General features: G+C 53.9%; 2 protein-coding genes across 2 annotated transcripts in view; one reads left to right on the forward strand and one right to left on the reverse strand.

The window, feature by feature from the left end:
• Positions 1-1,611: 1,611 nt before the first annotated feature.
• On the forward strand, positions 1,612-14,950 carry wdfy2 (WD repeat and FYVE domain containing 2). The gene is made up of 12 exons (XM_030112751.1): positions 1,612-1,907; positions 3,378-3,445; positions 4,328-4,401; positions 4,938-4,992; positions 6,160-6,310; positions 6,928-7,040; positions 7,464-7,590; positions 8,566-8,671; positions 9,001-9,102; positions 9,552-9,682; positions 9,766-9,874; positions 13,313-14,950. The coding sequence occupies exons 1-12, from the start codon at positions 1,759-1,761 to the stop codon at positions 13,340-13,342; spliced, it is 1,215 nt and encodes a 404-aa protein (XP_029968611.1). The 5' UTR covers positions 1,612-1,758; the 3' UTR covers positions 13,343-14,950.
• A 318-nt stretch (positions 14,951-15,268) lies between these two features.
• dhrs12 (dehydrogenase/reductase (SDR family) member 12) overlaps positions 15,269-21,440 on the reverse strand; it is a 6,616-nt gene continuing 444 nt past the window's right edge. The window contains exons 2-10 of the mRNA XM_030112752.1: positions 19,038-19,171; positions 18,512-18,594; positions 18,321-18,413; positions 18,090-18,171; positions 17,720-17,781; positions 17,545-17,649; positions 17,353-17,443; positions 15,941-16,078; positions 15,269-15,571 (exon numbers count right to left, since the gene is read on the reverse strand). Of these exons, the coding sequence (XP_029968612.1) occupies positions 15,459-15,571; positions 15,941-16,078; positions 17,353-17,443; positions 17,545-17,649; positions 17,720-17,781; positions 18,090-18,171; positions 18,321-18,413; positions 18,512-18,594; positions 19,038-19,171 (901 nt within the window). The 3' untranslated portion in view covers positions 15,269-15,458. The remainder of the gene's footprint in view (positions 15,572-15,940; positions 16,079-17,352; positions 17,444-17,544; positions 17,650-17,719; positions 17,782-18,089; positions 18,172-18,320; positions 18,414-18,511; positions 18,595-19,037; positions 19,172-21,440) is intronic.

The following is a 21,440-nucleotide window of genomic DNA, read 5'->3' on the forward strand; positions in this document are numbered from 1 at the left end:
AGCAGCACTTCCGCAGAAATGAGAGGAGACCACCCGGTGTCTCCGGACAGCACGAAGGAGGAAGGAAGGTCTGCTGCCCTTTGTTTGATGGACTGCTGAGTAAAACACACATGCACTTCATTTTCCGGGGTGTCACGAGCAGATTTTTCACAGTAAAACCACGCAGGTGGTTGCACTTGTGTTGACATTTTTCCTGCAACGCTGAGACAACATGCAGAGAGGTATGTAGGTTTCCCACAAATGTGCAAATATTGACATAAAAACATTTGACATCAGATTCTGCAATTTGATAGGAGGAGACGACTCTTGTTTGGACCTATTGTCGATGAGTAAACATTTCAGTTTGAATGTAACTCTTTAGGATGTGCTCATTAGGAGCATATGCTGGAAATGTTTGTCCCACATTATCTTTTCATTGGTCTGTAATTAAACTGAAGAAAACCCTTTTCCCTTTGTGATCATGGAACTTTGCAATAAAAGAGTCTAGTTTTTAATTGACATACATTGTCATCGTTGCAGATTGGTAGTCCTGCTTGAAAAACATTTTAAATATTTTGTTGTTTAAATGTGTCTGCAGATGAGCCTTCTATGAAATGTTTTTAAAAGTAAATATAAGGGATGATTTAACTTTGAAAGTCATGACAGGAAATAGCCATTGGTTGTACAGTAAACTCATTTCCTTTCTGTTATAGAAGTGAAATTTGTGAAGTTGCCTAGAATATTCAAGCACAACCGTCAAGAGTTTGTGCTCAATGTATGTTACAGCAATACAGAGAATTTATCCTGTTTGTGTTCGCTGCGCATGCTTAAATCATTGTTATTTTTAAATTTTTTTGTTGATTTGTCTTTTGTCATGACTGTTGTGACAGAAGGTGTTCTGCTGATGGTTAACATAACCATGGAGTACTGAGTGCTGTACGAGTCTTGTTATTTGAGTAAGTAAGGGTCAGTAATGATAGAGTAGTAGGGACATCTTCTTCGACAGCCAGTCTTAAAAATGATGCATGAAAGATGATTCCTTTATAAAAATCTGCAGCACACACAAATATGCAGTGTCCCACATTAATTCATTAATTCATTCAGTTCTACATGTGACATGGATGCATAACTGGTTGCGCATGCAATTACATGACACAGACAGCAAAAAGGTCATGAGTTCAAATACTGGGCGACAGTCTGCATGTTCTCCCAGAGTTTGTGACGGCTCCAGTCCCCTGAGACCCGGGAATGAATGAACTGATGACGAATGGATCAGTGTATTGATGAGTTAATAGATTAGAGGATGAATGGATGGATGGATGAAAACGTGACTGATTGTGAACATGAACGATAATCCCTCAGTAAAAATCTGTTTTCTACCACACAAAAATGCAGTACAACATAAGACATTAAAAGTGATCACCACAGGACAACTTTCCTCAACATGACACACTGCCTGTCTCTGAACCCGTCTGGGCAGAAGACGACCTGCGCCCAACAAACTTTAATACCATGGAAAGATATTTGTACAACCGACATATTGTCATGTTCACTTCCGGTGCCGCTCTTACTTTGGTAAACGGAAGTGTGTGAGTGTCAGCTGACTGGCAGCAGCTCGCGCCGTCATAACAACACACGGGAGCGCGCGTGCCTGACAGCCAGCTAGCAGCTAGCAGCCCCCGCCCCCGCTCGCCCCCGGTCAGCCCCCCGGTCAGCCCCCCGCCGCCGGACCGCGGTGGGTTATGTTCCCCGGAGCCGAGCCTGGCGCACCAGCAGCTCATGGCGGCAGAAGCTCCGCCGCAGCCGCAGCCGCAGCCGCAGGCTCGGAAGCCGTGTCTGCTGAGCCGCATCGAGGCTTCCCAGGAGGTGGTGAGCTCCGCGGTCATCATCCCCAAAGAGGACGGAGTCATCAGCCTGTCGGAGGACAGGTGAGCCGCCGCCGCCACGCGCTGCCTCCAGGCTCCTGGATCCTGGTTCCAGGCTCCTGGTTCCAGGCTCCTGGCTCCTGGCTCCTGGTTTCAGGCTCCTGGTTCCAGGCTCCTGGCTCCTGGTTCCAGGCTCCTGGTTCCAGGTTCCTGGTTCCAGGCTCCTGGCTCCTGGTTCCAGGCTCCTGGTTTCAGGCTCCTGGTTTCAGGCTCCTGGTTCCAGGCTCCAGGCTCCTGGTTTCAGGCCCCTGGCTCCAGGCTCCTGCCTCCTGGTTCCAGGCTCCTGGTTCCAGGTTCCTGGTTCCAGGCTCCAGGCTCCTGGTTCCAGGCTCCTGGTTTCAGGCCCCTGGTTCCAGGCTCCAGGCTCCTGGTTCCAGGCTCCTGGTTTCAGGCTCCTGGTTTCAGGCCCCTGGCTCCAGGCTCCAGGCTCCTGGTTCCAGGTTCCTGGTTCCAGGCTCCTGGCTCCTGGTTCCAGGCTCCTGGTTTCAGGCTCCTGGTTCCAGGCTCCAGGCTCCTGGTTTCAGGCCCCTGGTTCCAGGCTCCTGGTTTCAGGCCCCTGGCTCCAGGCTCCAGGCTCCTGGTTCCAGGCTCCTGGTTTCAGGCTCCTGGTTCCAGACTCCTGGTTCCAGGATCCTGGTTCCAGGCTCCTGGCTCCAGGCTCCAGGCTCCTGGATCCTGGTTCCAGGCTCCAGTCCAGGGTGAGAGGAATGGGGATGGATATTCACGGGTCCAGGTTTCAAACCTGTTTTATTGTAGTGTCAGCTGACACTAACGGAAAACAGGGAAACAGCAGGATCCAGGAATAATAATCAGTATTTAATGCGGGACTCGCAGGGCTGATGCAGATAAACCGAAACCCCGGATAAACCATCCAGGAGGTTTTCTTTAAATACGTATTTGTAGAAAAGCAGCTTTCTGGCTGGTTTCTCCCCGGGCTGCTGGCCTGCTCGGCCAAAGGTTGTTTGCTCTCCGCTCAGCTGAAACCCAGATATCTGGTCGACCTGCTGTCTGACGATAAGGAGACAATCTGGGGTCAGTGGGGAGGTGCTGAGTGAGGTTTGTGACTCCGGAGGGGGGTCAGTGTTCATCTGGGTCACCTGGCTCTGCTGGATGGTGGTTATAATGTTACGGCCGGTTTACCAGCCTGCACACCTCCTCCTCAGCTCCTCCTCAGCTCCTCCTCAGCCCGGCAGGGCGGCTGCTGTCGGCACACTGGAGCAGTCCGGGGTTCAGAACGTTTGCAGCCGTTTCCATGGTAACAGGTTCCAAAGACGTTAGTTTGTGTTTCGCCTTGCAAAGAAATGAACCTCCTACATGGAGATAACGTGGATCAGTGGTTTGAAGGAGAAGTGCCACATCGCTCTGGGAGGCTGAACGGAGTGTAGAACCAGGAAGTGGTTTGAAACGCCCCACATGGAGACTTTAGCTCCTTTCGTGGGACACGGGTCTGATTCCGTCTGTTTGACCCCGCAGGACGGTCCGGGTGTGGCTGAAGAGGGACGGCGGTCAGTACTGGCCCAGCGTGTTCCACACCATGACAGGTGAGAACGCCGTGTGTCTCCGTTCGCTGATCCACAGGAAGACAGGGGTCATGTGACGCCCGTCAGCTGACTGTCCAGACTGACGCTGCCTCTGGGAACAGGAAGTGGTTCATTCCTCTTTCTGGGGTGAGCCGCTCGCCGCCGTCACTGCAGACACGATGAATCAGTCCGACTCGGATCGTCACGCGTTTCCCACCAGGACTCACTGTGGCTGAGACCGAGGTCGGGGGACGAACTTTGACCTTTTCTAATGCAGCAGGTCTATGGAGGGCCGATTCTCCGATTCAGCGCCTGGAAGGTTTCTGTGAGGCTCTGGACTGATGTTTACTTCCTGTAGTCACTCCTGGAACAGTGAAGTCAGTCAGTGTGATCAGTGCAATGACTCCACTTCTCACAGTTCTGTCTGGGGGGGCGGAGGGGGGGGGGTCTTCTTCAGCAGTGCGTTGGTTGTAGCTCATATTGGACGGAGGACACGTGTTCCACCCAAGTGACGAGGACTAAATCTATCATTCCTTTCATAATGCTTTTAGAGGACAGCAGGGAGGACAGGTGGCGTCCAGGGAGGACAGGTGGCGTCCAGGGAGGACAGGTGGCGTCCAGGGAGGACAGGTGGCGTCCAGGGAGGACAGGTGGCGTCCAGGGAGGACAGGTGGTGACAGTTGGTGCCCAGGAGCAGGGACTTGTTTGAAGCGTCTCGGACAGGACGGCGTCCTCTGTTGCAGCTGAAGCTGATGAAGCGTCTCTTCCTGTCTGCTCTGGGCTCTGGTCCATCAGAGGAGCCGTCTCCGGGTTCCGGAACCTGGAGACTCAGCCGGGGTCTCTGACGGGACCCTGGAGGACGGTGGACTGTCGTCTCACTGATGTTGCTGTCCTCGTTTGCAGTGCCCTGCTCCTGTATGTCCTTCAACCCGGAGACCAGGAGGCTGTCGGTGGGGACGGACGCGGGGACGATCTGTGTGAGTGGCGCCGCCGTCCCGCTTCCTGTTTCTCTGAGCTCCTTCCTCTGCCTCGGCCTGCTCTTCCTGCTGCTTCAGCAGTTTTCTTGCTTCCTGGAAGCTTCCTGATTCTGGACTTCACGCGTCCGTCCATCCAGACTTTGTCAGCATCTGACCGGCGTGCTGTCGCCATGGCTACGGACCCGGTGGCTCGGCCTCCATGCTTGTTTTGTGACTCGTCCTCTCAGCGCCGTCACACTTTAACAGAGCTCAACTTTTATTTTTTTTAAGCTTGAGACTGAAATGAGAAGTTAAATTGTAACAGCTGCTCTTATTGTGGTGACGTGTCCCGCAGCACCAAACAGGAAGTGCTGCTGTTTCTACTGACCTGCAGTGAACTCACAGCGGTTCAGTGTAATAGAAATAAATCATTTATTTCACTGGAAGGAGTCTTTTACCTCTCAGCATTCTGACAGCTTTTTATTTTCACTCAGGCATTTTCTTGGACTCTTTCAGTGGGGGAGGGTGAAAGATAATCACTTTTTTTTGTCTTCTAGGAATTTATCCTGTCAGAGGATTACAACAAAATGACTCCAGCGCTCACCTACCAAGGTGAGCGACGCTCCGCAGCTGTTGAACATGAATGGGTGAATGGGTGAATGGGGGATGGCGAGGCCTTGGAGGGTCCTGGGTGTCCAGAGACCGGATTGGTAAGGTTGAATGCTGGTCATGTGTCGATCCAGGAGTAATCCTGCTCAGAGGACCTGGCCAAACTGTAGAAACGATCTGTAATGTCGGCTAGTTTGTCCGTCTGGTTGTAAACCTGATCACCTGAACTGACTCGCCTCACTGTGCACGCTGAAGTGCGCCCCCTGGTGGTCACATTAAGATTTAGCAGTGGTTGAGAGTTTTTACCTCTTGTTTTAATTGAGGACGGGTTTATTCCGGACTCAGTAAATCAGAATTCTATTCCTGAAAATGAAGGATTAAATCCTCTCTAACTCTGGGGGCTGTGCAGCGTTCTGATTGGACGGCGGTCGTGACGTAGTGACGTCTCCAGGAAGTAATCGAAGCGATTTTCTCTCTTTCTTCTGGATGAACTTTGATGCTGCAGCTTTGAAAATGTCCTCACTGTTCTGCTCTTTCCATTAAATCCATTTCTTCTGAAGCTCCGTTAAATAAACCGTCTCCGTACGAGTCGAACCGCCGGCCGCCATCCTGGAATATGGCGTCATGGCGGCGGACGAGCAGAACGACTGGAATAAAGTCACGATTTACATAGAATTCTGGTCCTGATGGAGAATAAACCGGCCGGTTTATTCAGATTGAAACTTTACTCCGGATCAAGTTTTCAGGCGTTTTCATGGTCACTGTAGAGCAGAGCGAAGCTTTACTTGGATTTAAAGAGGAATAAAAAAATCCCATGAAAACACAAACAGGCCTGAACAGGAAGTGTGTCAGAATGAAATCCGCCGTTTTCTTTGATTAACCTTTGACCCTGAATGTATTCCAGAGGCTGCATGTTCTTCCAGCCAGAGTGGACTGTGACTTCTGACTGTGTGTGTGTGTGTGTGTGTGTGTGTGTGTGTGTGTGTGTGTGTGTGTGTGTGTGTGTGTGTGTGTGTGTGTGTGTGTGTGTGTGTGTGTGTGTGTGTGTGTGTGTGTGTGTGTGTGTGTGTGTGTGTGTCTGTGTCTGTGTCTGTGTCTGTGTCTGTGTCTGTGTCTGTGTCTGTGTCTGTGTGTCTGTGTGTGTGTGTGTGTGTGTGTGTGTGTGTGCAGCCCACCAGGGCCGGGTGACGGTGGTGCTGCTGGTGCTGGAGATGGAGTGGCTCCTGAGCGCCGGCCAGGACCGGAGCTTCAGCTGGCACTGCTCGGAGAGCGGCCAGCCGCTGGGGACGCACCGCACCGCCGCCTGGGTGTCGGGGCTGCAGTATCCTGCCAGCTGAGGGCGGCGGTGGCGGCGGCGGCGGCGGCTTCCGGCCTTGCCGCTGAGCTGCAGTCACGTGAGCGATCGCAGCGATCAGCATGAAGCAGAACGTTGACGTCTGTCGTTCTCAGCTGCGTTCCTGACGGTTCCTCACGGCCGCCGTTCCGCCCGGAGGCGGGGGGAGCTTCGGGCGCCGCCCTGCTGTTGACAGGAAGGTTATTTGAAGAAACGGCAAAGCGACGCAGAGCTTGGTGATTTCCACTCAGTGTGAGTTTAAACTAATCCGCTCAGCTCAGAACCGCCAAACCAGGAGAAACCAGGAAAGATGTTCTGGTTCTAAAATCTGAAAAACGAAATTAGGAGGAATAAAAGAGGATCCAGGAAGTGTTTGTCCTTCCTGTGGCGAGCTGAGCCGTGGCTCCTCCTCCAGACTCGCCACAGACACTCCGAGTGTCGTTTCCTCTCTGGAGACTGATTCGGCACATCACAGGGAATTCTGGGAAACGGCCGGCGCTCTCTCACTTGACACGCCGTTCACCCCGCTCTGCCGTCAGTCCGTCCGGAGAACCCGGGCATCGCTGCCACTTCCTACTTCCTGTTCAGCCTTAACGCCGCCGCAGGTTCGACGTGGAGACTCGGCACGCCTTCGTGGGCGACCAGTCGGGTCAGGTGACCATCCTGAAGCTGGAGCAGGACAGCTGCAGCCTGGTGACCACCTTCAAAGGACACACAGGTACCACACACACTGCTCCCCACGCCGACCCACAATGCCTCACTGCTCTTCTTCTATTGGTTTCTTCACACCTTATTAACACATGAACCGGGTGAGATGGGGAATTGAACCACCAACCGCTGTGCTGGAAGAGCATCTACTGAAACAACACAGAGCCGCAGTCAGACAGGAAAGAATCCATCTGTTGAGAGAATAAAGTCTCCCTTTACTTCAGTAGTGCGGTCGTGATAAATACCACTTTTATTTTGAAAGTGTCTGAACTCAGCCACCGCGGAAAGAAGTGATTTAAAACCAAATAAGAAATAAAGCAGAGAAACAGGAAGAGAAAGACGAATTCTAACCCAGAGACACTCAAACGGTCCCTCCCTGTCCCTGTCCCTGTCCCTGTCCCTGTGTCCCTGTGTCCCGTGCTCCCGGCCTCAGGTCATGTGACGGCGCTGTGCTGGGACCCGGGCCAGAGGGTTCTGTTCTCCGGCAGCTCGGACCGCTCCATCATCATGTGGGACATCGGGGGACGTAAAGGGACGGCCATCGAGCTGCAGGGACACCAGTAAGACTCAGCAGGACTCCAGATGTAGACGTTTGTATGTAGAGCTCGCCGTTCTCACCGTGAGACGGAGAACGGAAACAAGCCGGTGAATGAGATGGATCAGGTTTCCAGAGGGGCGGAGTCTCAGCGGCCTGCCGCCCAGCAGTCGGTCCAGCGGTCTGCCGCCCAGCGGCCTGCCGCCTAGCAGTCCATCCAGCGGTCTGCTGTCCAGCGGCCTGCCGTCCAGCAGTCCGTCTAGCGGCCTGCCGTCCAGCAGTCCGTCTAGCGGCCTGCTGTCCAGCAGTCGGTCCAGCGGTCTGCCGCCTAGCAGTCCATCCAGCGGTCTGCCGTCCAGCGGCCTGCCGTCCAGCGGTCTGCCGCCCAGCGGCCGGCGTCCAGCGGTCTGCCGCCCAGCGGCCTGCCGTCCAGCGGTCTGCCGTCCAGCGGTCTGCCGCTCAGCGGCCTGCCACCCAGCACCCTGCCGCCCAGCGGTCTGCCGCCCAGCTGCCTGCCGTCCAGCGGTCTGCCGCTCAGCGGTCTGCTGTCCAGCGGTCTGCTGCTCAGCGGTCTGCCGTCCAGCGGTCTGCCGTCCAGCGGTCTGCCGCTCAGTGGCCTGCCGTCCAGCGGCCTGCCGTCCAGCGGCCTGCCGTCCAGCAGTCCGTCCAGCGGCCTGCCGTCCAGCAGCCTGCCGTCCAGCGGCCTGCCGTCCAGTGGCCTGCCGCCCAGCGGCCTTCAGACAGACGGTCCCTCCACCTGACGTTTACGCAGGATGAAGGGTTTTCATGTCAGAGTCGCGTCACGATGCAGACGGAGGCTGACGGAGAACCGGATCAGCTGTAGAAGAGTCTGTGAGGCAGGAGAACATGAGAATGAGTGGAGAACAGACCAGAACGTGTTAACGCTCAGAGGACAGTGAGCCTGTGTCTGCAGTGGGACTTGAACCGGCGGCCCTCCGGCGGGGCTGCCGGCTCAGCCTCTGCTCTGCTCTGTTCTCAGTGAGAAGGTCCAGGGTCTGTGCTACGCCTCCCACACCCGGCAGCTCATCTCCTGCAGCGCCGACGGCAGCATCGTGGTCTGGAACATGGACGTGACGCGGCAGGAGGTGAGACACACACACACACACACACACATTCACACACACACACACCTTCACACATTCACACAGGCATGCACGCACACACGCAGGCTCACAGCCATCTGCACCAGAGTGTGTGTGTGAGAGTGTGTGTTGCTGTGAGGCTCTCCTGATCGGCGGTTGTAGACCTGCTCTCAGTAAATCCCGTCTGTCCAGCTGTTCGGAGGCTTGATGGTGTTTTCATTCAGAACTGGTTGGTTCTGGACTCAGTAACGGGATGCGGCGGCGCCCTGCGGTGACGCGGCGGCGCCCGTGAACCAGCTTTCTGCTCTCTGACCTTTGACCTGACCTCTCAGACTCCGGAGTGGCTGGACAGCGACTCCTGCCAGAAGTGTGAGCAGCCTTTCTTCTGGAACTTCAAGCAGATGTGGGACAGCAAGAAGATCGGCCTGCGGCAGGTACGGCGCCGTCCGAACACACACACAGCTCCGCCCACTCCGCCCACTCCGCCCCTCCCCCCTCGCCACACCTGGCTGCCTCCTGCTCGCTTCTCTCACACGGCTGCGTCTCTGACGGCCTGGTGGACGAAACGCCGCCTGAAGACTTCCTCAGATCCACGTTAGAAATGTTTCTGTAAACAGAAACCGGTTTTTCACAGAGATTAGAAGCAAACACACACACACACACACACACACACACACACACACACACACACACACACACACACACACACACTCACAGGAGGCGTGTCTTCCTGTGGCGTCCAGAGAGAACGCGGGGGGGGGGGGGGGGGGGCTGTGTTATCTCGGGGCAGTGGTTCAGACTGTTCGGGGCCGTGGATCCGCGGCGCCGGACGTTTCCGCCCGCCGCTGACGTGTGGCGTCCCGCCGTCCCGCCGTGTCTCCAGCACCACTGCAGGAAGTGCGGCCGGGCGGTGTGCGGCAAGTGCTCGTCCCGCCGCTCCACCATCCCCCTCATGGGCTTCGAGTTTGAGGTGCGCGTGTGTGACGGCTGCCACGAGTCCATCAGCGACGAGGAGTGAGTCCCGCCAGGCCCGTCATGGCTGCCGCCGCCGCCGCCGCCGCACGCCGTCCGCCAACCTCCTCTCTCCTGTCTTCCAGCCGGGCGCCGACCGCCACCTTCCACGACAGCAAGCACAGCGTGGTCTACATGCACTACGAGCCCACGTCGGGGACCCTGCTCACCTCCGGCGCCGACAAGGTCATCAAGGTCAGTCGGGAGCCGAGCGCCCGCCGGCGGCGCCAGAATCACCGCAGGAAGTGGTCTCAGCCTCCACACAGGAAGCTGCTGCTCCTGCTGGAGCTGCTGCTTGTTTTTACAAACTGCCCGGTTTGCATGTTCTCCCTGTGGATGCATGAGTGTTGGCACGACATGGAGAACAGATACCAAGACAAGCGCTTTCCAAAAGACCCTGAATGTGTCCGGATCCGGTTCTGGTTTCTGTTCTGATCAGGCCGTTTAACGAACCGCTCCTCCTGAAGACCCGCATGGCGGTAACCATCGATGTCTTATAGAACACTAGATGCCTCGTCAGCGCTGCCGGCCAATGAAGTCGGACGTCTGCAGAGGTCGGCCATCTTTGTAGGGGAATCTCGCTGCTCATTACGTTGTGCTGATGAGACATGAACCGTTTAACAAGCTGTAACTCGCTCAAATTTCAACCGATGTTCAAACGCTTTGGTTTGTAATAAACATCAAATCTCTGTTAATGAGATGACATACAGTATGTTTGAATGAGCATGACAGGCCCTAAATATATATAATAAATCTATATCATATCCTGAATATTCCTAATATTCTTCATATTAGGCTCCATGTTCAAATCCTGACACTGAGAAATATTTATAGCAGGATTACTACTGCAGCAACACGTCATCAGCAGGGTAGAACTAACCTGTCTCACCACGCTCTAACCAGCTCACGTTCCCTGTTAGTGGAGAACAATCCACCGCCTGGTGAATTCTGCTTCACAATGAGAGGAAGAGCCGACATCGAGGGATCAAAAAGCGACGTCGCTATGAACGCTAGAGATGCGCGGATTGCGGTTGCACCCGCGGAGCCCGCGGATAACCGCGGATCGGGCGGATGACGTGTCGAAAAATTACAATTTTAATGACATTCGGGTGGGTTGCGGTTGAAGCACTCAAATAAAAAAAGCAACAAAACGCTATTCTGCGGATGGCGGGCGGGTTCGGTTTTGAAAATTGATAAAAAATCTTTTGTGCGGGCGGATAGCGGGCGGATGGAGATTTTAAGAAGCGGTTGCGGATGGAAAAATGAGCCATCCACGCATCTCTAATGAACGCTTGGCCGCCACGAGCCAGTTCTCCCTGTGGTCACTTTTCTGACACCTCCTGCTTAAAACCCAAAAAGTCAGAAGGATGGTGAGGCCCCGCCTCTACGGCCTGTACTCATACTGGAAATCAAGATCGAGCGAGCTTTTGCCCTTCTGCTCTACGGGAGGTTTCTGTCCTCCCTGACTCGCCTCAGGACTCCTGCGTTACCGTTTGACAGGTGTACCGCCCCGGTCAAACTCCCCACCTGCCACTGTGGGGGCCAAGCGCTGCAGACTCAATTAGACAAACCATACATGTCCATATTTTTAGTTTTGTATGAGAATATTTTAAGACGTGGCAGGGCTGCAGTGGAGGCTGAAGATAAACTATTCACCCACCTGAAACTTCAGAAATACTTAAATCTCATGAACCTCATTATATTGCGTATATTATATTTATTAATATATAACATTAAACAGTAACCTTCCACATTATTAACTCTATTGTGAATGTATAATGTTGCCTCGTAACCCAGCCCCGCCCACTCCTCATCCGTTTGGATTTTGGAGCTGGGCTCAGTCTGGGTCGACGCCGAGCCAATCAGCACTGCCGCTTTTTGTTCTCAATATTTTTGGCGAATTCCGGTGGCTAAACCGGAAGTGACGCTATCGCTGCGCGTATCGGAGATGACAGACTTTAGCTTTAACCATCGCCTGAAAGCTGCAATCAGTAAAGTTACAGCAAAAATACCAAGAATTACAACAATCAAGCAAGAGCAGAGTCTGGCCTGGAGAGGTTCTGACAGGAAAAGACCTTTTCGCCTGTCTTTGCGTGTAGAGAAGCTAGAGCTAATGAGCTAATGCTAACTCTGAGAGAAGCTAGAGCTAATGAGCTAATGCTAACCCTGAGAGAAGCTAGAGCTAATGAGCTAATGCTAACCCTGAGAGAAGCTAGAGCTAATGAGCTAATGCTAACCCTGAGAGAAGCTAGAGCTAATGAGCTAATGCTAACCCTGAGAGAAGCTAGAGCTAATGAGCTAATGCTAACCCTGAGAGAAGCTAGAGCTAATGAGCTAATGCTAACCCTGAGAGAAGCTAGAGCTAATGAGCTAATGCTAACCCTTAGAGAAGCTAACGCATTTTGATGACGTATTGTTTTGAAGCGCTGATTGGCTGAAGTGCCTGTCAGTCAAAGGAGAAACCGACGCCCCCTGCAGGAAGTTTCTATGGCTCCATCCAGACTGAGCTTAACTCCACATCCAAACTGGATGAGGAGTGGGGGGGCTGGTTTACCAGGCTATGTATAATGTCCCCCCATAGATTATTTCAACATGAAATAGTGCACCAGAAAACAGTGTTAAAAAAAATATTGAATTAGTCTTTGTAAAAATGTATAAAAGAGCTCAGAAAGCCTCAAGTCAAATAATGGAATTACAGTCACAGTATAATTAAAGGTGCCGTAGGCAGGATTACCTTCGCAAGATGGCGATTTGACCCATCTAAGATGGCGATTTGAAACCTGGAGTCGGGGCTGCCGGGCGGGGCCGGCGGGTCCGGAGTCAAAGCCTTTTTTTAAGAATTCCAGTCGAAACGACGGTGTCCTCCGGGGAGTTTTGATGATGTTATGTCCGACGAGGCAGGTAAACATGCGGGCCTGGACTTCCTCATGCGCGTTCACGAGAAGCAAAGCGCTGAAGCGCCGCCCCTCGACCAATCAGGATAGAGTCTCAGGGGCTCTTCTGATTGGTCAAACATACCTGGAGCGGTGGAGAATCCTTTTCAGCTCAGAACAGAGACAGAGGGAAACGCTGCGCCCTGGTGGCAGTGCAGTTATACTTCACTCCTAAAGGTTATCAGTGGATACTCTAACATTTAATCCAAAGAAAACACAGAAAAATTAGCATTGACTAGCAAAATCCTGCTTACAGCAGCTTTAAGTAAACGAATAAAAGGCAACTGAGTGAATCTCTTGATCAGTCAATTCTGACATAACTCGGAGTCGCCACAGCAGTTGCCTCATGGTGCTTCAAGATGTTCCATTGAACAATTTCAGTAAATAGAGTATCAACGTCGCAGAGATCAGCCTCACCTTGTTCCACAGAAACTCCACAGCCTTCCCGTACTAAGATGGCCGCCCTCTGCGGCCGTCGTGGAGTCTGCCGTGAGGCTTCTGGTGCTCTATAAGATATCGATGGCGGTACCGGCCGGGTTCTGCTGAGTCCAGAGTTCTGACAGAAACACTGTGGAGCGTGTTCTGCATCCTCTGTGCTGCAGGGGGCGCTCCTCTGCGCCGCTGGCTTTAAACCAGCCTGTTCAGAAGAGCAGGCTTCACAGGCTCCGCCCCCCCGACCCGCTGTCCTCTGTGTCCTCAGCTCTGGGACATGACTCCAGTGGTGTCCTGAAGCCTGCAGCCGGGACCACCGGGCTCTCCAGCAGCACCCGGACCACCTGATCATGATTCACCGAGGACACCGCGGCCAGTGACGCCTCCAGCCGGCGGCGGCGGCGGTCCTGCGTCGGGAGGAGGACGTCTGGACTTCCTGTCTCATTGTGAACTCGTCTGGGAACGCGGTCTGGGTTTGTGGCTGACTGGAACAGGCCCTGAACTCTGATTGGCTGAGACTCTGACCGGCGCTTCCTGCAGGAGAGGACCCGGACCCAGCAGGTTCCAGGTCCTCGCCTGCAGCGGCCGTCTCTCCGGGACACCGGGACCAAATGTTTCTCCAGATGTCCTCGTGTCCCTCAAACCTTCCGTCCTGCGTTCGTTCCTTGTCTCTGAAGTTCCACCCGTCCTGCGCTGATCAGATGGACTGCAGCTGTCCAACTGTCCAACTGTCCAACCCGTCCAGCGGCCAGGAGACGGGGCCCAGCCGTCCTGAACCCCGTCAGTCCTGCAGGGACAGCTTCAGCCTCAAGGTGGCGTTAAACACACGTCCGGAGAGCGAGCCCCAGCGGAGCAGCCGGAGCGTCTCTGGCGGATATCCGTCCAGCAGTTGTTTCCACAGCAGCCTCACTCTGGACGGATGAGAAGCGGCTGCTTCCTGCTGGAGACGGTCTTCTCTCCTGTAGACCCGGGCCTCCTCGCCTCGTCCTCCGTTCTTCCTCCACAAAGACAGACTTCATCGTTTCAGCCTGTCTCCTGTCCAGCCGTCCCTCTGCAGACGGTTTGTCTTCAGTGTCCAGAGCTGGACGTGGTTTCGGTCTTGGCCCGCAGGCCTCATGAGCTGGTTATCAGTTCTGATGACCCCCTTGCCGCGGGGTCAGGGTCTTTAGGGTCTCTGCTCAGACCAGGCGGGTCTCTGCAGGTCTTCCTTTCAGCCGACTCCCGTCCTGAGAGGACGTCCTGCTGTGAGGACGTCCTGCTGTGAGGACAAGCGTCTGCTGAGCTGAGGTGACGGGGTGAATCCAGGGTGACAACCGGCTCTTCATGGCTTCATTAGACTGCTGCCTTTGTTCTGTCCGTCCAGCCCCTGTCCCATCCAGCCCCTGTCCCATCCAGTCCCTGTCCCATCCCGTCCCCGTCCCCGTCCCCTGGACTGTATTCCTGACAGTCAGCAGCTCTCAGTGTTTTTTGAACTCCAGCTCTCATGCAGCTCCTCAGCTGTCCCTCCTGTTTGTCCACTGCATGCTGACCGGGTCCTCAGCTGTCCCTCCTGTTTGTCCACTGCATGCTGACCGGGTCCTCAGCTGTCTGTCCACTGCTTGCAGACTGTCCCATCCTCACTGTCCCTCAGAGACAGAGATGTCTCGTTAGCTGCTGTGAAGCAGAAGCCTGCTGATCGGGACGGACGGACCGGGTCTCACACGTCCACACGCTGCTGTCTCTTCCAGACGTTTGGTTGTGAGGACGGCTGTCCGTCTCCGGCTGTCGCGGTACGTCAGCCTGAATCTAATCATGTAACCATCACTAATTTATTGTGACAGGCTGAAAGACGCGGTTCCTCCAGAACCCGCTTCTTCAGACGTCTGTTTGTTTTGTGTAAATGATAAATAAAGACGAGCGAAGTCTCCTTCCTGTCCAGCCTCATGTCTCCGGCGACACCGGCTCGTCCGGCGGTTCTCCGCTCTGTTCGCCGCTCTGTTCTCCTCTCTGTGGGATCTTCCATGATGGAGTTTGCATGTTTTTCCCAACAGCTCAGAACAGTGTTGACAGTTCATTTGACTTTTAGCTCCGTTCAGGCGACCTGCGGTCACGGCAGGGCGGAGGCGAGGTGGAGCTGGACAGACCCGCACGATTCCAACCGTTTGTCTGAAACTCAGATGTGACAAACAAAACAAACCTCCTCACAGGAACTGGAAGCAGAACCAACCCGGCTTCAAAACTCCTCCGAGCCGCGATGAAAGAAACGTTTTTTATTCTTGATGAAACCAAACAAAGCAGTTTAGACATGAACAGTTTCTACAGATTACAACATTCCTGCGTCTGGATGAAGCCGCTGTTGCTGAGACGGATCCGGAGGCCGTAGCCTCGGCCGTCATTGGTCACTGGAGTGTTCGGGGGGCGGAGCCTGCCGGCGCTCAGGGTTTGAACTTGAGGGCGAGCTCCTGCAGCGCCGCCAGCAGCCGGTCGTCGTCCTGGGAGGAGGAGCGCGAGGCGGCGAGCGGCAGGTGCGTCGCCACCGCCTTACGGTCTGAAAGGAGGAAGACGGAGACGTGAGCGAGCGTCCGGGGCGACAGGAAGCCTCAGAGCGAACGGCGGAAACACGACGGTGTCAAGAGCTTCACCTGCTGACCCGGTTAGAGGTCAGAGTTCAGAGCTTCATCAGAAACGGTTCCATGTTTATTCCTGAGAACATCCAGACCGGACGGACCCCCACCCCCCACCCCCGCCCATCTGGCCCTCCATCACAGGAGACTGAATGAGTGTGTTTTGCAGATGCTGTGAAGTCCCTCTAGATGACCTCTGACCTCCGAGTTCTGCACAGACACTGAAGCGTTCCGCAGAACGGTTCCGTGCTGTCGTTCCTCGTTGATCAGGGTCAAAGTGTGTGATGTCTGACCCTGGAAGAAGAGTCCGCTGGGCTGTTTGGCGGCGGCGGCGGAGACGGCGAGCCACACCACGGTGTCGGCGCCCATGGCCTCCGTCCGCAGCCTGGACTGCATCTTGGCGTGGAACGACGGCATGGACGACTGGACGGCTGCGGACAGAAGACCAGTGGAGGTCACGGTTCTGCATCTTTATTCCTTCTCCTCTACGTTCCTTCATATAGGAAGAAGATCGACTGGAAAACCCTGCTTCTCGATGAGTTCTACTTCCATCAGTAAAATCTGGAAGTTTCAAAGCAGGATGTCTGCTCCAGGTTCTATTAGCTCGCTGCTACTAGCTGCTCCAGGTTCTATTAGCTCGCTGCTACTGGCTGCTTCAGGTTCTATTAGCTCGCTGCTACTAGCTGCTCCAGGTTCTATTAGCTCGCTGCTACTAGCAGCTTCAGGTTCTATTAGCTCGCTGCTACTAGCAGCTCCAGGTTCTATTAGCTCGCTGCTACTGGCTGCTTCAGGTTCTATTAGCTCGCTGCTACTAGCTGCTCCAGGTTCTATTAGCTCGCTGCTACTAGCAGCTTCAGGTTCTATTAGCTCGCTGCTACTAGCTGCTCCAGGTTCTATTAGCTCGCTGCTACTAGCAGCTCCAGGTTCTATTAGCTCGCTGCTACTAGCTGCCCCAGGTTCTATTAGCTCGCTGCTACTAGCTGCTCCAGGTTCTATTAGCTCGCTGCTACTAGCAGCTTCAGGTTCTATTAGCTCGCTGCTACTAGCTGCTCCAGGTTCTATTAGCTCGCTGCTACTAGCAGCTTCAGGTTCTATTAGCTCGCTGCTACTAGCTGCTCCAGGTTCTATTAGCTCGCTGCTACTAGCAGCTTCAGGTTCTATTAGCTCGCTGCTACTAGCTGCTCCAGGTTCTATTAGCTCGCTGCTACTAGCAGCTTCAGGTTCTATTAGCTCGCTGCTACTAGCTGCTCCAGGTTCTATTAGCTCGCTGCTACTAGCAGCTTCAGGTTCTATTAGCTCGCTGCTACTAGCTGCTCCAGGTTCTATTAGCTCGCTGCTACTAGCAGCTTCAGGTTCTATTAGCTCGCTGCTACTAGCTGCTCCAGGTTCTATTAGCTCGCTGCTACTAGCAGCTTCAGGTTCTATTAGCTCGCTGCTACTAGCAGCTTCAGGTTCTATTAGCTCGCTGCTACTGCTATACTTATTTCCTTTCTCACTCGTGAACCTTCGTCTCTCTCCTGATCTGCTGAACTGAATCCCTACCCCGTACCTGAACCACGGTTTGAATCCCGCTTTTTTCCCTTACTCCACCTCTGAGTCTGTTCCTTAGACCACCTGCTGTTTTCAGAACATCTGTTTTCCTGTGAGTCTGCCCTGCGGAACGTCTGCTGTCTTTGGTTCCGTCAGGAGAAAGCTTTGGGCTCACCGGGGGTGTCCGCCCAGCCCGGGTGCATGGAGGAGAAGTGGATGTTCTTGTGCAGAGCGGCCCAGCGCTCCGTCAGCACCACCTGCTGCCTCTGCCGGGCCGAGACAAACACAAACAGGGTCAGTGACGGACTCAAAGCGGACCCTGGGCGCCGTGCAGCGGGCGCCGTGCGGCGGGCGCCGCGGCTCTCACTTTGTTCTGAGCGTAGGCCATGGTGCCATCAAACGCGCCCTTCTCGAACTGGAGGTCGTCCAGGTTGAGCTTCTGTGTGAGCATCCCGCCGGACGACACGGTGACCTGCAGAGCAGGAGGGGCTGTGTGAGGGCTGGGGGGGGAGGGGGGACGGAGGGGGCGGGGCTGGACTCACCACTCGAGGGTCTTCAGCCTTCTGCAGGGTCGGAATCAGAGCCGTGGTCAGGATGAAGGTACCTGAAGGAGAGAAGCAGCTTGACCATCAGCTGCTGGAGCTCGAATCAACACATGACTGCTGCTCTTACTTTGAAGAGAACGTAAATGTTTCAACCGAAACACCTGAAACCTTTTCAGAAGACTGACTGGTTAATTTATGTGATTCAGTCAAAGTGGTGATCTGGTGTCAGCAGCCAGATCCTGGATCCTCCCTGAGATCCACCGTTCAGGAAGAAAATCACAACATCGATCATTTTCCACTTGTCTAGTTTCCTGTTGAATGCTGACGTTGTCAAGAGAGACTTTTATTGTGGAAGGAGCCCTCCTACCGAGCGTGTTGGTGGCGAAGTTCTTCTCCAGGCCCTCGTCGGTCAGCTCCCTCTGGTTCACCATGCAGCCGGCGTTATTGATCTGCAGACAGGCTGGATTTAGCCGGCGGCGCTCCGGGCGGCAGAGCGCCGCGCCCGGAGCGGAGCGCCGCGCCCGGAGCGGAGCGCCGCGCCCGGAGCAGAGCGCCGTCCGGACCGCCGCTCCGGGCGGCGCTCCGCAGGCAGCCTTACCAACACGTGCAGTGCATTGTCCTGCGAGAAGCGCTGAGCGAACTCCCACACCTGCCGTGCGCTGGACATGTCCACGATGTGCACGTGCACGTTCTGGGGGGGCGGAGACGGAAGAGGTCGTTACTCCCCTCTGGGAACAGCTTGACCCGGACCGACCCCCTGAAGGTCGCCGGGGTCGTCTGAAGCCTCACCGGGTTCTGACTCCGCTGCACGATGTCGTCTTTGGCTGCTTCGGCTCGGCCTTTGTTCCGACACACCAGGTGAACCGTTCCCCCTTCACAGTAGAACACAGCAGAACACAGTAGAACACAGCAGAACACAGTAGAACACAGCAGAACACAGCAGAACACAGCAGAACGCAGCAGAACGCAGCAGAACGCAGCAGAACGCAGCAGAACGCAGCAGAACGCAGTAGAACGCAGTAGAACGCAGTAGAACACAGTAGAACGCAGTAGAACACAGCAGAACACAGTAGAACACAGCAGAACGCAGCAGAACCCAAAGGCCGGGTCCTTCATGGCCACCTCGGTCCAGCCTTCTGCCATTTCTATTCTATTCTACTTCTCTTCTATTTGCTCAGAGTAGTCAGCTCAGGGTTCCAGGTCAGGCTTCAGGTTTCAGGGTCAGTTCTTTATCTGACTCTGGTCTGGGGTCAGTCTGGGCTGACCTCGTGAGAGGTCACCCTGGCGTCCTGCTCTGAGTCCAGGCACTCCTCACCTCTGCTGGCGATCTCCTGCGCCGCCGCTTTCCCGATGCCGCTGTTGGCTCCGGTGACCATGAAGCTCCGCCCACTGAGGTCCACGTCCAGGTCGGCGGCGGCGAAATGCTTTGCTGCAGCTTCATACCCGCTCCTGGGAACAGCCGGAGATCAGAGGCCACGCCTCCCCAGGGAGGCTGGGCCCTCAGGGGGGGGGCGGCCACGGCAGGGTTAGGGTTAGAGGGTTAGGATTAGGGGGTTAGAGGGTTATAGGGTTAGGGGGTTACAGTGTTAGGGTTAGGGTTAGGGGGTTATAGGGTTAGGGTTAGGTGGTTACAGTGTTAGGGTTAGGGGGTTAGAGGGTTATAGGGTTAGGGGGTTACAGTGTTAGGGTTAGGGTTAGGGGGTTATAGGGTTAGGGTTAGGGGGTTAAAGGGTTAGGGAGCGTCTGCAACGTGTTGAAACCATCACTGCAACGCGTGTTGCTGCTGTTTCAGTGGATTCTGTTCATTCTTTCAGCTGGATTAGCCTTATCTTATGCGTGTTAGTTTGACCTTTGACCTGTGCTCTTTAGAAGCTTGTTCACTTTGGCTCTTTTAGGAGTTGTGAGGAATTTCAGCTGTTTAGATCATCTGACTCTTAACCCTCGCAGTGGGGGGGGGGGGGGGGGTGGGGGGGGGGGGGCATTTCTAATTTAGACTTTAAAGTTCTTCAGACTCTTTACACATTTTTTTAATTCCTCTGTTTTTATAGTTACTTTAGCCATTTCACTTTTTTGGGGAGATGAGCTCTTCTCATGTGCTTTTTTATGTATATAAAAGCTGAACTGATTCTAGTTTCTGAAAAGCCAGACGTGGCTCCTGAGGCTAAACTCGTCCACAAACGGAACCGGCCGACAGACGGTGAAACACACGGAGAACACGTTCCTCACAGCAGGACTGAAACAGACGAGAGGAGGAGAAGCAGCGCCGCCGTCCTGTTGGGTCATTATGCATGTGAGATAAATCCTTTCCCTGGTTTTCCCTCCGAGCAGGTGACCGGCGGGCGGAGGGCGGAGGGCTGCACAGCGACAGGTGTGGTCGGAGGTATGAAGAGCCGAGAGGCAGGTGGAGAAACTTTACAGCCTGAAGCTCCACCTGCTGAGTTTCCTCTGATTTTCAGTGTCAATACGGCTTTTCAGGGTATTTCATGAAGGAACAGATCAAATGAAGTGATGGAATCCATTCATGATGTCCAGAAAAGACAGAAATCATTCAGATTCTGCGGCTGCTGAATCTTTCAGCTCTCCTCTCTTCTTCCCCGGACCGTTTCCTCCATGCTGCGGTTCGAATGATGAAAACCATCCTATTAGAAAGAGAACTGAACGTGTTCAGGTTGAGGTTTTGTTACTACTCGAACCCTGAAGTGAGCGGCCGCTCGTTTGACTTCAGGATCAATAATTCTGATCGTTTCTCTAGAAAAACATACTTAAAACTGCAATCAGTGAAGAGATGAACTTCATTTAGGCACGTTTTAAAGTCATATCGACTGAAATTACCCCAAGTAGAAAAATGACTAAGTTTCTGATGAGAATCTCGAACCCGTCTCAGCTGATGGCGTTCAGACTCAGCAGTGCAGCGGCGGTCCGGGACAGGCGGGTCTCGGCCCGTTGGACGGAGTCCGTGGGGACCGAGCTGGACTGAGCGAGGACCGCTTTACGTTTACGGCCGCCGGCATGATAAAGGCGCTCCTGCCTGCAGCGACTTAAAGTTACTGATCACAGCAGTGGGACGTCTGCTCAGGAGTGTCCTCCAGTGACTCTGTCTGTTGCATAAAGTGGATTCATCAGGATGACTGTGCATCATGCAGCAGTTATATCAGCGGGGGGGGGCGTGGGGGGGCGTCGGGCCGATCCCTGCAGAATCATTCAGACACACTTTATATAACAACAAACATCTTTTACAACACTTTTCTAATCCTCTGCTTCTGCTTTGTTTTAGCGGTGAATGTCTTGAAAGGGATGAATAAAAACTGATCACAACAACGAGCGACTGCAGAAAATCCACTCATTTTATTTATTTAGTTTTTAACTGTGTGCTGCCACTGTCCTTCTGGTCTGCTGGGATTTAAATGTCTTTCTTTTATAAAGTTTTACCAACAATAATTCCACGGTACAGAACTTTACTGGGAGGGAGCGTTCTGGAAAAAGTAATGAGAATACATTGAACTTTACTGGTGAGAAAACGTCTCTAAAACAGTCAGACTTTAGTTTCTACATGATTTACTTTATATGTTTGGAATCAGCGCGAACAGCTCAGTGAGAACAGGTGGAATATTAACTGGTAAAGGCTGATTATGGCTTATTAACCTTGTTTTAGTATTTCGTGGGAAATAAATGTATGAAGAAGATGAGTTTAACTGTTAAAAAACACACTGAATCCCGA

Source organism: Salarias fasciatus, chromosome 16, assembly GCF_902148845.1.
Source record: "Salarias fasciatus chromosome 16, fSalaFa1.1, whole genome shotgun sequence".
In the NCBI taxonomy this organism is placed as follows: domain Eukaryota; kingdom Metazoa; phylum Chordata; class Actinopteri; order Blenniiformes; family Blenniidae; genus Salarias; species Salarias fasciatus.

Excerpts from the sequence above, each read along its gene's own strand:
- wdfy2 (XM_030112751.1), top strand. The coding sequence starts at position 1,759 with ATGGCGGCAGAAGCTCCGCCGCAGCCGCAGCCGCAGCCGCAGGCTCGG. Across the intron at positions 4,993-6,159 it reads TCCAGCGCTCACCTACCAAG|CCCACCAGGGCCGGGTGACG; the intron begins GTGAGCGACGCT and ends GTGTGTGTGCAG. Across the intron at positions 9,103-9,551 it reads AGAAGATCGGCCTGCGGCAG|CACCACTGCAGGAAGTGCGG; the intron begins GTACGGCGCCGT and ends CCGTGTCTCCAG.